The sequence below is a fragment of the Microcaecilia unicolor genome, chromosome 11, assembly GCF_901765095.1.
Source record: "Microcaecilia unicolor chromosome 11, aMicUni1.1, whole genome shotgun sequence".
NCBI classification, from domain to species: Eukaryota; Metazoa; Chordata; class Amphibia; order Gymnophiona; family Siphonopidae; genus Microcaecilia; species Microcaecilia unicolor.
In genome coordinates this window covers 2,479,184-2,494,215 of record NC_044041.1, presented here as the reverse complement: position 1 = coordinate 2,494,215, position 15,032 = coordinate 2,479,184, and the positions used below count along the sequence as shown (strand labels likewise).

Below are 15,032 nucleotides of genomic sequence, written 5' to 3'. Positions count from 1 at the left end.
ATGCTAGTACCAATCAGGATGTCACCTCTGTGGGGCAGCACTTTACAAAACCAGAACACTGTACCAGTGATTTCATGGTAAGAATCCTGAAAGGGAACTTCAAAACAATACAGAAACGTAAGACCTTTGAAGTCAGAATGATTAAATATTTTGACACCCACCAGACAGGACTTAAAGATCTGGGTTTTCTAGCCAATTATAAACCACAAAATTGTACTGCTTTGTCACTACTACTACTACTTATCATTTCTATAGCGCTACAAGGTATACGCAGCGCTGTACACCATACACAAAAAAGACAGTCCCTGCTCAAAGAGCTTAAAATCTAGATAAGACAGGCAGACAGAAAGAACAATTAAGGGTAAGGAAATAAAGAGGTGAGGATAAAAGGACAGGGCAAATGAACAGTGGTTAGGAGTCAAAAGCAGTGGTAAAGAGGTGGGTAAGTTTGGACTTGAAAACGGCCAAAGAAGGGGCTAGACCTGGGAAGTCACCCTCCTATCTCCATGCATATCTCCCTGTCCCTCATCCACCCGACTCTTCCTGTCTCTCACCTATCCACCCTCAGACTGTCACCGAAATGCTTTGATATTTCACATATATATACTGTCATCTACCAACATTTGCTTATTTCCGATCTGACGAAGAAGGGCAACCTTTGAAAGCTAATCAATAAATGTATTATGTCCAATAAAAAAGGTATCATCTTATTTTCTTTTCCATGTGACTAACAAGGCTACCACACCTCTCTACTCATTATTACAAAGAAATCACTGATTCAGAAATATGCAAAAAGTAAACAAAAAAAGAAAAATAATTAAATTCCACATTATTGCAAACAAGTCCACATCAAGGAGCACCTGAGGAGTGTGGGAATCTGCTCTGCTTCAATGGGGAAACGGAAAGGAGGGAAAAAGAATGCTCCGGTTGTAGTGAAGGGACCTATGGAATTACCATCTTCTAGGATAAGTACTACTCCCTCTCAGGATGCTTCTGTCTTCTGGGGGTAGAACTTCACCCCCACAACCTGTTGTGTAGCGAGAGTTGGTTGATACTCCTGGTCATGTAGGCGTGGTACCCTTTGGGGATTCCCCGTTAGAGGGTCCTTTTTTCTCTTCTCCAGATAATGGGTCATTTTCTATAGTTAAGGTTCCCTTACTTACTACTACTATTTAACATTTCTAAAGCACTACCAGGGTTACGCAGCACTGTACAATCTAACAAAGAAGGAAAGTCCCTGCTCAAAGGAGCTTACAATCTAAAGGACAAAAAGTGCAGTCAATCAAATTGGGGGCAGTCTAGATTTCCTGGATAGAGGTACAATGGTTAGGTGCCGAAAGCGACATTGAAGAGGTGGGCTTTGAGCAAGGATTTGAAGATGGGCAGGGAGGGGCCTTGGCGTATGGGCTCAGGGAGTTTATTCCAAGCATAGGGTTAAGGCGAGGCAGAAAGGGCGGAGCCTGGAGTTGGCAGTGGTGGAGAAGGGTACTGAGAGGAGGGATTTGTCCTGTGAGCGGAGGTTACGGGTAGGAGCGTAAGGGGAGTACTGAGTACATATAAGACACTGAAGGACTTCTCGGTGTTAACAATGGGTAAGCAGGATATTTCCTTGAAAGATGTCTTTGTGGCAATTACTAGAACGAATACGAATTTACAAGATAATCTTTTACTGCATAGTAAATTCATTGAGGAGACTTCAGCCAAGTTTGCTGAGCATGATACAAGGTTGACTACTGCTGAAAAAAACATCAAGGTTTTTGCTGTTTGTCAATCAGTTTTGACTGCATCGACTAAGAATAGTCTATCATTACAGATGAAAGCACTGAAAAATGCTTCCTCAGTTTGCAATCTGAGACTATTAAAAACTTTCCAGTTACCCATTATTTATCCACCTTGGAATTGTTTAAGAAGTATCAGAGATGTTTTGCAACTTGCTTTTGAATTTAAAAAGTACTAAGATAGTTAATCAAGAAGGGGACTATGTTTTGAACTCTGATAATTTAATTTGACCAAACTCCTCAAGTCATCTCAGGAAAATGTGTTAATATTGGTGTTACTGGACTCAGTGGTGCAAAAAAAAAAAATGCAGGTCTTGAAGTCTCATTTTCCTAAGAAAAATATAACTTTCTGTGGATAGATTATATATATGTTCCTGGATGTGTCCATGCCTGCTCAGTTGAGGCATAAGGCCTTCTTGCAGCTAAGGCCTAAGGTCTTGGCTGCAGGAGGGACCTTCTTTTTGAAATTTCCCTGTAAGTGCCTGGTCACATCTGGAAACAATTCCTATATTTTTCTGGACGCAATGCATCTGGAAAGTTTTCTTTCATCTAGAGTGGAAGCTTCTACTTTAGCTTCCGAGTTAAAAAAAAAAAACAGATTGAAATTGAGTTTGAGATTAGTTTTCTTCAGGCCTACAGATTTATGTTTGTGGTTCTAATTTATAGACATGTTTATTTTTTAATAACACCTCAGCATTTGTATTCCGTTCTACTTGATATGGACTGTTTGCAATAATCAGGCTATCACACCAAATTCAAAGTTTTGTTACTAGTACACAAAGCTTTGAATAATGACGTTGCTATAACACTAGCCACACTACCATCTAGAACTTTAAGATCTGAAAATCATTGCTTATTAGACATACCAAATCTGAAAAATGCATGACAGGCCCGTAATATATCTTCTCTCTGGCAGCTCCAGCATTATGGAATGCTCTGTCACTAAATTTGTGGTTAATTTCAAATACTATGAAATTTAGAAAGTACTTGAAGCTACATTTGTTCCAATTTGCATATCCTTGTGGTTAATGGTTGATGGTATAGCTCATGCTGAAGGAACAATTATGTCTTACCTGATAATTTTATTTCCTTTACTCCCAACAGATCAGTTCAAAACTTGTGGGTTATGTCCCTCGACCAGCGGATGAAGACAGAGAAACAAAGTAGCTCTTCATGATTCACCCCCTTAAAGGTACCATGCAACCCTAGACCTCAGTATTTCAAACGATAAAGCAATGGAACTCATAGATTGAAATCAGCGCATGCGCTATAAACATATAATATACAAAGTAGATAATAATATGAATTGCTCACAGTTGTCTGACCAAAGTCGTCTCCGTGGCGGACTGCGGCTGGGGGCACCCAAGATTGGCTTTCGATTGTGCTGATTTGGACGACCCTGAGAGAGGGACGCCCATCTCCCGATTTGTGTCGGAAGATGGGCACCCTTCTCTTTCGAAAATATTTCTGATAGTAACCTAGTAGATGACGGCAGATAAAGAGCTGTATGGTTCATCCAGTCTGCCCAACAAGATAAAGCATACCACAACGATCAAGAACTGTAAATGTAACACATTATCACTTTACCTTAAATGCTGAACTGTTTTCTTCCTATATCTGTTTACTTAATTCTATTATGTTATCCATGATCTTTATGAAACACCAATTGTTTTCTTCAACTCTGGAATGGCGAAAGCCATAACGGAGCATTGTAAGCCACATTGAGCCTGCAAATAGGTGGGAAAATGTGGGATACAAATGCAATAAATAAATAAAAAAGGTATTGAAGACAACTGACACAGAGCCAAGCATTTAAAGTGGTATGTGAGATCACTGACAATGATATGCAACTGAGGCATGAAAGACTGAAGTGAAATGATAAATACAGTTTCTCATATAAAGTAGTAACTAGAACTCTACCGATCAGAATATAAAGCCTCTTCAGAACAAAGACCTGTCGACAATCTGTTTTGTTTTGCATAATCAACCTGAAGGTGCTGAAAATGTCTCCCAGACTCTCCTGGGAAGAATGTGCTCTTTTCAGAAAATAGACCTGGTACACGAAACCCATAAAAATCCACTGTGAAAACCAAAATAGGGCAAGCTTCTGGACTGATCTGTTGGGGCTAAAAGAAAATTATCATCAGGTAAGAATTTTTCCTTTTTTGGCATCCCACAGATCAGTCCACAACTTGTATGATGTAGCAAGCAGTTCCCAAAGTATAGGGAAGCTGTAGGCATTACAGAAAAAAAATGAACATGGAAAGGAAATACCTTTAATACCAAGAGTTTGCGATGCCACAAGCACTAGGCTAACTTATCTTCGCTCACCATTCCCTACTCGCCATCTCATTTGCTTTGGTCCCTCAACGACCGCCACCTAGCTCTTCCAAAACAGGCTATTCTCGAATCTACTAGATACCGAGCTTTCTTTTTCGCTGCGCCTTTGGATCTCTATGCCCCTATCACTCTGTGTTGAACAGTCACTGAAGCACTTCAAGATCAACTTCAAGACATGGCTTTTTACTCTGGTTTTCAACCCCCCTTGAGGTATATCGTACCAAGCTGCTAGACCAACCCGCCCTTGTTCCCTTTCCCTGAACTTCTTTACCCCTGCCAAAGTCCCTCCTTCTTTCCACCTCCCCTTACAGAATGCTCCTCATATGTCCAAATTTATCTTTCCTATCAATTATTGTAGTTTTCCCTACTGATTTATTTTATAAAGTTTTAAGTCTGTGCACCGCCTTGGTCTGCAAGTTAGCAAAGGCAGTATAGAAAGTATAATAAATGAATGAAAATGAAATAGGCAGCCAAAGTACAGCAGAAACAGAGGCTGAGGTCACAAAGACATTGAAAGGCATCAGCAGAAAAGATATCGCTAGGCTGAAGCACAGGTGATATTGAGCAGAGGAAGAGACGTGAAAAAATTAGGCTCTATAAAGCTAAAAACAAAACACACAGATGGTCTGAAACAGATTGAAGTATGGCTTGTACTACAAAAGAGAAGTACAGCAGAGAACTTTAGACTAACTGCCAACTGAAGTACTGAGGTCTAAGGAACCAATGACAATGCGAAGCTGCAGTCTATCAGACATCATGATGGTGAGTCACAGGTGATACTGAGTATCAGAAAGACATTACTTATAAAAGACTGGAAGTCTAGTCTGTATTAAGGACCAGGAAACTAAGTATCACTGGTAGTAACAAGGCAGCATCATGGTAATGGCCAACTGAGGCACCGCTTGCATTGACAAGTTGAGTTACTACTGACACTGAGAAGCTGAAGCACAGCTGATGTTATGAGGTGAAAGCAGCATGAACTTAACGAAGACAAGATATTCTTTATTCTTCTTTTCTCCATCTATACTTCTTCCCTTGGTACTCTGATCTCATCCCATGGTTTTCAGTATCATCTTTACGCTGATGACTCCCAGATCTACCTCTCCATACCAGAAATCTCAGCCGAAATCCAGGCCAGTGTCTGACATTGCTGCCTGGATGTCTCAGCACCATCTGAAACTAAACATGACCAAGACTGAGCCTCTTATCTTTCCCCCTAAATTCTCTATTTCTGTGGATAACACTCTCATCCTTCCTGTCTCATCAGCTCATAACCTTGGGGTCATCTTCAGCTCCTCCCTCTCCTTCTCTGCACATATTCAACAGACTGCTAAAACCTGTCGTTTCTTTCTCTATAATAATCAGCAAAATTCACCCTTTTCTTTCTGAACACACCACCAGAACCCTCATCCACACTCTTATCACCTCTTGCTTAGACTATTGCAACTTGCTTCTCAAGGGTCTCCCACTTAGCCATCTCTCTCCCCTTCAATCTGTTCAAAATTCTGCTGCACGACTAATATTCCGCTAGTGTCGTTATGCTCATATTAGCCCTCTCCTCAAGTCACTTCACTGGCTTCCTATCCATTTCCGCATACAGTTCAAACTCCTCTTATTGACCTATAAGTGCATTTACTCTGCAGCTCCTCAGTACCTCTCCATCTCTCCCTACATTCCTCCCCGGGAACTCCGTTCACTGGGTAAATCTCTCTTATCTGCACCCTTCTCCTCCACCGCTAACTCCAGACTCCGTTCCTTTTACCTTACTGTACCATATGCCTGGAATAGACTTCCTGAGCCGGTACATCAAGCTCCATCTCTGGCAGTCTTCAAATCTAAGCTAAAAGCCCACCTTTTTGATGCTGCTTTTAACTCCTAACCCTTATTCACTTATTCAGAACCCTTATTTTATCATCCTCACTTTAATATTCCATATCTCTTGTTTGTCTGTCCTAATTAGATTGTAAGCTCTGTCGAGCAGGGACTGTCTCTTCATGTTCAAGTGTACAGAGCTGCGTACGTCTAGTAGCGCTTTAGAAATGATTAGTAGTAGTTTATTCCAGAAGACTACTCACCCGATGATACAGAAGAATGAAATGTGTGTGGTTAAGCTCCACTGACTCTACAAGGCTAAATGCCCTTTAGTCTATGAGACAAAAGCCAGCTGATTCTGCGAAGTTAGATGTTAGCTTATCCTAACAAGTCAACCCCCTCTAACCATATGATTTAAAACCAACCTAAGATGTGAGGTTAACCCACCTGAATCTGTGACATGAAGACCAGCTAAATCTAAGAAGTTTATCACTGATTCTTTGGGAATAATCAAAACCAAATTCTCGAGAAGCCTAGTCAAATCCTGGAAGTTAAACTCAGCTGATTCTGAAAAAGAGCTTCTAAGGGTAAGTCCAGTTGATTGCTGATGTTAAGTACAACCAATACTGTGAGGTTAATCACTGTTCACTATGCAAAGGTATATCCAACAGTTTGAGGCAAGCCCAACTGACTTGCAAGATTAATCTGAATGAATTCTGTGAAGTCAAGAACCATTGATTCTGGAGGACAAACTAAGCTGTTCCGAGGGAAATCTCAGCTACAACTGCAATTTGAAGCAGAGCTGACCAAGAGAAGAGAAACACAGCTGAATGTGATGAAAATCCCCAGTGGGTCTGAGAGAATGAGCACGTGAATTTGGGAGGCTAAGTATAGTTAGAACATGTGTGGGTAAGCACAACAGATTGTATACAGGTAAGGACTATAGACCAACGCCCAGTTTAAGGATTCTGTGCTGAGGAACCTAGCTGAATACATACTATGAAACTGAATTGTGTGTGTCAAAGCACAGGTGACGCTGTGCGGATAACAACGCTTGATACTGAACAGTTACACACTGCCAAATTCAAGGTTGAGGCACAGATGAAACACAAGTGGCAAGGTGTCCAGGGCACCAAAATACCCAGCTTCTGACCTCACCTGGTCTACAAGTTGTCTTTCCTCCTCCCTTCTCACTTGACCACGGGGAGTGAGAGAAGTGAGGGAGCAGTGCCCTCACCCATGGGGGGGGGGGGGCAAGGGAGACTGGATGGGGTGGAAGTGAACAGATGCTGGTCAAGGGAGAGAGATATGCCAAACCTGCAGGAGGAGGGAGGAGGCGACGGAAGCAATGCAATGAGGAGAGGGTGGGGTGCTGCCAAATTAAGTTGGCTCAGGGCACCACTATCTGTTGCCCCAGCCCTGAGTAACTGGTAGTGAATCTGAGACAAAAGTAGAATATGCTGGGTGGCACTGAAAGTAAAGCAATTCCATGAAAACCACTATTTTGCTAATCCTATAAGGTAGGCGAGAGGTACACTCTAGAAGAGGTAAGATGTAGTCTAGCATGGATAAGACCATAAGGAGAAAATAGCAGAAACTTCGCCACTAAATATGCCTAATAGTTTCAGGACGAAAACTACCTGAAAGAAAAATGCAGTCAAAACAAATCACAATGCAACCCACTGAAATGGAGCTGAGAACTGGGCTTCGCACAGCTGATGGAACATAGCTGAAAATTCTATACAGCAATGTATTACATGATGACAGCAGAAATGCAAATCCCAGAAAATGTCCCTGCTAAAAAACTGCAGCCCACATGATGAAGAAACATAGAAGTACCACAGATCCTGCTGAGAAAAGAACAGGCTAACGCTGCCTCCTCTAAACACAGACAAAAGTGCAGACAGAATGTAACTCAACTGATGCAAATGAGAAGCAAAGGAAGAAAAAGAAAGGACCCATCGGATGACAGAAGGCCAATGCTAACAGCCCAAACCAAACACCTAGGATATGAGAAAGACCATACTATCTCCGTATCACTAACCCCAACAAAAGGGCACACATAACTTAATGGATGCAACAAGGTACCGGAAGGCAACTACAGCCTGAATGAATGGAATCAATTCTCCAGTATAGGGGACAGGAAAGAACTTTACTCCTGGGGGAATTCTATGCTACTGTGCAATACAGAATTTGTGCAGAGTACCCCACCTCTGCAGAATTCTGTGATCTGCTTTCCAGCTGCCTCCCTCCCTCCCTGCACTCACCGCTCCAGCGCAGCAAGAGGAGGAGTTGTACAGCCGCATGTTGGGCTGCTTCCCCCTCTACTGCATCGGTCCACGGCACTACCTTTAAGCTGTGCGGCCATACGAAGGCCTGTGAGGCTCAAAGGAACAGTCAGGCTTGGGATGGTGGAGATGCAGGAAGCAGCCTTGATGCACTCAGGTGCAGCTCCTCCTCCTGCTGCGCTGAAGCAGTGAGTGTGCAGGGAGGGAGAGTTGGGGGCCTCGGAAAAAAACCCCCATAGATGAGCGAGGGGGGGCTGGGCTGGAAGAAAAGATGGATTTGGGGGGGGGGGGTGTACGCACCATGGGAATAAGATGGAGGTCTGCAGTAAGGTGCATGGGAAACTGCTTTGGGATGAGGGTGGTCATTGTAGGGGGTATTTTATGCCTGGTGGGGAGATGACATCCTTACAATGGAGAAATTCTGCACAAAGAATTTACAAATCAAGTGTGCAGAATTTTCAAATATTGTGAACAATTTTCAGTTTTTTTGCACAGAATTCCCACAGGAGTAGAACTTATATCTGAGCAGTCCCTTAGGCCCTCCAACAGAAGCAGGCTGCCAGAATTATTAGGAGTAGCCTAATGGTTAGTGCAATGGGCTGAGAACCTGGAGAACTGGGTTTGATGCTCAGTGCTGCTCCTTGTGACCCTGTGCAAGTCGCCTAACCCTTCACTGCACCAGGTACAAAAACCTAGATTGTAAGCCCAGTAGGGACAGAGAAAGTACCTGCATAGAATATGTAAACCACTTTGGTTGTACCACAGAAAGGCGGTATATCAAGTTCATCCCTCTGACTGAATATAGAAAGGGGGAGCACTCTAGGCTGAGAGCTCTCCGTCTTTTAATGGGATTCAAAAATAACAACTCATGTGAAACAGGATCTCTTTCTGGTGAATAGGACCAGAGCTTATCCTGCAACTGCATTGGAATGCTGTAATGGCGCTCTATGAAAAGACTGTTTTAAAAAAAGGCATGAATGAACACTGAAGCACAGCTCACCTCAAAATATGAACCAGACATCTGTGCCTGTCGCTTCCCCCAAGACAGTTCTAACTTCCTCCGGAATATTGAACTGCAGCTCCACAATGATTGAAAGAAAGCATCAGCAACCCAATCCAGATACCAACCTTCCCCAACTGTTCTGCATGTTAAGAAATTTATATTGCAGTCATGGGCTGACCAGAAGGACCTGCTGGTTAGGGTGTGGTATACAGCTATGCATGAGATGGCAGAGTGGATCCTATTTCAATTAAAAAGCGGAGTGGATCCTATTTCACTCAAGCAGCGCCAATACTGAGATATCTGGGAACGATATCTCACCCTGTTTGCACCTGGGAACACTGGAGAGGAGGGACACAATCGAGATTGAGGTATCTACGACAGGTGTAGAGTATATTGAGGGAGAGCAGGAGGTTTTAATTGGGTTGTTTGCTTTGTTTGTCTGTCTGTGTGTTTTTGTGCATTGAAAACATTCAGGGAGGGGTGATGTATTTTTTTCTCAGGGTATTGTAACTTATTTATGTCGTTGATTACCTGCAGTTGGTATCACCTTACTTGGAGACCTGCATTTCTTTGTATTGGCATTGTTTTTGCTTGGACCTCTGTTTCTGTCTGCTGCACCTCAGCTCTGAACTAATACAGATATTTTCAAAAGAAAAAAAAAAAACAAGCAAACACATATCCACAAGGGTATGCCAGCTAAGCAGTGTAAAGCCGTAAGTCGCATCCATGAAGAGGACAGTAAAATCCTTACAAACCCCCTGATGCCACCCTCCCACACTTGCTGAGTGAAAATGTAGAAATCCCCTCAAGCAAAGGCAGAGCAGGTCACTAGCGCCAAGGAGCTGCCTATGAAGAGAAATAAGCCCAGACAGACAAATACAATTGAGAGGATTTAGTGTACTCACAGCTGATTTGCTGCTCTCAATATTCTGGCAGGCAGGAACGGTGAGGGAATTCCAAGTCACAGCTATGCTATATTTCCAATATTTTTATACAGTATACTGCTTCTCCCTGCTACATGCTGAATCTCAGCATTCAGAACAAAAGCCTCATACACACCAGGGAAGGGGGTAGGAAGCTCAGAATCTCTGAACTGTATGGTGCCTCAACCTTAAAAGGTACTACTACTTATCATTTCTATAGCGCTACTAGACGTACGCAGTGCTGTACACTTGAACATGAAGAGACAGTCCCTGCTCGACAGAGCTTACAATCTAAAAGGTACCCACAAGCTCAACTGAATCTCAGTTACCAAACTGGATCAGGAGCTGATCCATCTAGAAGTTGTATGGTTAAGCCATCCTCCATCTGGTGGAGGATTACATTGCACCCTTAAGGGATGAATCACAAAGAACTACTATCTGTCTCCATCTGCTGGTCGACGGACATAACCCACAAGTTCTGAACTAATCTGTGGGAAGCTAAGGAAAATATAATTCCTCTTATTTGTGAATGTTTCTATGTAAACATTTTATTTTACAGTACGATTTTTATTTTAGCTTTTTTTTCTGATAGATTGTTTTTTTGTCTGATATCGTGTATGTAAGACTGTAACCCACTGAACATTGGAAATGGTGGGATAAGTTTTTATTAATAACAGAACCACTAAATCCAGGGGCCCTTTTATAATACTAACTGTAATAAAGTTCATCCTATGTTTAACCTAATCTACCTTGCTGCAGACTAAGTTATCCACAGTTGACAAAAACTTTCCTACTTTCTAATCATCTTAAAAAAAAAACAAAACCCCAAAACAAAACACAACCTATGGTTTTAAATACTGCCATCAAATTTATTTGGATTTGGCTTACACCTTTTTTCAGTAGCAGCTCAAGGTGAGTTACATTCAGGTACACTAGCTATTTAGCTATTATCATTTTGTGTTTGCTAGTCAAATTATGTAGAACTAGGCTCCAAATATAATAGAGGTCTAAAAAATACAGAGTGGAGCAAAACAGGTAGACATTAATTACTTGTTTACTCTTTCCAAAAATACTAGGACTAGGGGACATGCAATGAAGCTACTAAGTAGTAAATGTAAAACAAACCAGACAAAATATTTCTTCACTCAACATGTAAATGAATTCTGGAATTCGTTGCCAGAGAATTTGTTAAAAGACCTTAGTTTAGCAGGGATTAAAAAAAAGATTTGGATAATTTCCCAGCCCTTGATTTGGGAGGGGGCATGAGCCCAAAGTGTGTGTGTGGGGAGGGGGGCAGATTTTGCACCGCCTCCCTACCACTCTTGACACCTGCCATAACCCCACATACCTGGGCTGGCAGGGGTTCCCAAGCCCCTCCAGCAGCTTTCCTGTGGCGATATTTGCCTCTACACAGCCTGTCCTGCTTTCCCCACCAAAAGCGCACACGCTCCTTTTACTGAAGTTTAGCATGCATGAAAGCTCATGCACACTCAATTTCACTAAAAATGTGCATGTGCACGGGGAGGGGGAAAGCAGGGCAGGCAATGTGGGGGCGAATACCACCGCAGGAGGGGGACCCCCACCAACCAAACCAGCAGACCTTGGGGAGCCCAGGAACCATGGCTCCGTCACAGTGGCGTAGCCACAGGTGGGCCAGGGCCCACCCAACAGTAGCACATGCTTAGTGGTAACTGGTGGGAATCCCAAGCTCCGCCAGCTGAAGATTTCCCCCCGATGGTAACGGAAACGCTACTCTCCACAACACCGGCTCCTGCGCATTCCTGCTGCCAAGGTGGAAAGAAGCGTTTTCCCCACCAGCTGAGATTTATTTTTTATGGGGGGAAAACACTTGGTGCCCACCCAAAATCTGTTGTCTGGCTACGCCCCTGCTCCGTCACTGTAGTTTTGTAAACAAAAGCTGGTAATAATAAGGCATTATTAAAATGGACTTGGGGCAAAATGAACTGCTTATGTCTAGGATAAGTTTTGGCCACTGTCCCAGTAGTAGTAAAAGGCTTCTTGTTATGTGTGGGTGGGATTATTAAGGTCCTGCAATGGGTTTATTTCTAGGCCTCTGAGAATAACCTGATCTTTGTATAGTAGAGATAAAGGACGGTTATGATGTCTCCAGCTGGAGTCACGTGATGTCCCTCCTCCCCCCTCCCCCCCTCGCGGGCCTCCTTACCCCGGGGAGGAAAGGGCAGGGGTCAGCCTGGCCGCGCTCCCACAGTCTATGCGCGCCCCCGCCCAGACGACCCCGCCGCCGAACGTGCCCGCGTTGGCCACGGGGGGGCTGAGGTAAGGGCGCTCCCGCACGTCAAAGTAGCCGCCGCCGTTCCCGCCGCCGGCCATGGCCAGTTCATGAAGACGACGACTTCCGGTCACTTAAGCCGTAGCCGCTCGAAATCTCCAGCTGCGGCCGCTGCGCCGTGAGGTAAAAAATGAAGCAAAAGAAAGCGCGCGCGCGGCCCTGCAGTGCGCCCGCCACGAAGGACTTCTTCCGGGGCACCTCAGCAGCACGCGGCATTCTACCGCGCCGGAAACGAGCGGCCGCGGAATGACGTAGCGCCGCGTGCGGCAGCGTCCGTCTACGGCGCACGCGTCCCTCGGAGGATTCTGGGACTTGTAGTCCTGAACATTGTCATCGAATAAAATAACGCCATATATAGCAAGCCAAGAGGAGACAATGAAAACAACGAGACGGGCTGTAGTGGAATCGTTGCTGATTTTACACCACTTATATATACATGTACCAGCACTTTGCATTATACACTTTCTATTCCAGCTGCAGAGGCCCAATAACTGCCACAGTCTTAGTTTAATTCCACATTTTTCTCTGGTTTTGCTGTTAACCACGTGCTGGCCCTCAGGGCTCAGTCTTTTAAGAGAACATGTGCTCCTTTTGGACTTGTTCAGATATGTCCTCTAGGTTTTTTTTAATTTTTAGGAAAATGTCCTCTTTTTCTTTTATGTGACTATTTAACACACCTACTCTCAGATACCCTAAATCATCTCTGGCCTATTAGTCAGTCTGGACATATGGAGGTGCTAAAGATAGAAAAAGGCATTGCTGATCTCCTCTCTGTTTCCCTGCTGGTTGAGTCTGTCAAAGGAATTTTGTTTGTGCAGCACAACTTTATTTACTTATTGGGATTTATTAACTGCCTTTTTAAGCATAAGTCATTCAAAGACTTTCACACGTATCTCAGAAGCCAGCCAAAGTTGTTGAGGGACATCCGCTCTTCTTAGGGTTACCATTTTGTGTCCTCTGAAAAAGAGGACACATGTCACGCCCCCTACCCCGCCCCGCCTCATGCCCCGCCCCTGCCACGCCCCCTTCAGGTCCAGGTTCCGCCCCTATTCCCCCCCCCCCCCGTCACATAGTCCCCTCCCCCCCATCACATACCCCCCCCTCACTTACTGTCTAGCCCTGGTGGTCTAGTAGCGTCTTCTCTTCGGGGCAGGAAAGAGCCCCTTCTTTCCTGCCCGGAGCGCTGCCTGCCCTTGCCTGCTGCATCCTCCTCGGTCTGGCTGGGGATTCAAAATGGCCACCGAGAGTTGAAGCGGCCTCGCGAGAGTTCAACTCTCGGCGGCCATTTTGAATCCCCAGCCAGACCGAGAAGGATGATAGACAGGGGAGGCAGCGCTCCGGGCAGGAAAGAGGGGGCTGTTTCCTGCCCCAAAGACGTCACTAGACCACCAGGGAACATGGTAAGGGAGGGGAGGGGACAGGAGACCACGCGCCGATCGCCCGCCCACACGCCCACCGCACGCACGCGCCTGCCCGCACCCGCGCCCACGTTTGTCCAGAAATCCGGACAAACGTGGGCGGGGGCAAAATCCGCCGGACGCCCCGGACATGCCCTCAAAAAGAGGACATGTCCGGGGAAATCCGGACGTATGGTAACCCTAGCTCTTCTGATAAGCACACTTGGGCTCAGCCTCAGTCAAACTCAGATCTGGAAGTTTTTGAAAAGTACATTATCCTCTGCTGCTGTACAGTCACTGTTTGATGTGTGTTTATTAAATAAAAGTCATTTACACATTTGCTACTATTAAATATTTCTTTAGCAAGGTTGGTAACCATTTACATTTTTTTCTCCTCTTTTTTTGTATCTACAAATATGGTAACCCTAGCCCTCAGGGATCACTATTGAGGCCTGCACTGTTGATTTGTTTATTTATTTATACTTCTATCTCACAGTTATTCAAAAAGGAGTTTTGGTTCAATGTGGCTTACATTTAACATGACTAGGGTTCCATATGGCTCCAGAAAAAGGAGGACGGATTCAGCCAGCCGGGTTTTACTTCCATTGCTTTCAATGGAAGTAATTGAGCCAGCCGGGTTTTACTTCCATTGCTTTCAATGGAAAGCAATGGAAGTAAAACCCGGCTGGCTCAATCCGTCCTCCTTTTTCTGGAGCCATATGGTAACCCTAACATGACCAAAGGACCCTATCCTATATCTGTGCCCCCCCCCCTCCCCCGGATATAAAATCGTACACTGGACCAGAAAGGAAAAGAGAGGCAGAGGCATAGCATTAATCTATCGATCCCAGTTTACCATCGAAACCACTGCCGAGTCCATAGCACTGCAACTTGAAATTGCCTCAATCAGAGTGCGACCAACTCCAACATACTAATACTAGGACACATCAACCTTCACCTAGAAGTCCCAGACTCCACCATGCACATGATGTAAGGCATTCCTCCATTCATGGGACCTCACATGGCCACAAATGCAAGCAACTCATGTCAAAGGGTATACTGGACCTCATCTCACACAAACTGCCAATAGACCAGAACCTAATAATAACAGATATCAAAATCACTACAAATTAAACCTATCAGTAAAATGGAGGAAGAAGGGCTCATACCGCACACAGGA

General features: G+C 44.3%; 1 protein-coding gene across 1 annotated transcript in view; it reads right to left on the bottom strand.

Annotated features, from left to right (window-relative positions):
• Window positions 1-12,557, bottom strand: part of LOC115480449 (coiled-coil domain-containing protein 117-like) — a 37,723-nt gene extending 25,166 nt beyond the window's left edge. The window contains exon 1 of the mRNA XM_030219131.1: window positions 12,330-12,557. Within this exon, the coding sequence (XP_030074991.1) occupies window positions 12,330-12,496 (167 nt within the window). The 5' untranslated portion in view covers window positions 12,497-12,557. The remainder of the gene's footprint in view (window positions 1-12,329) is intronic.
• Window positions 12,558-15,032: the final 2,475 nt, after the last annotated feature.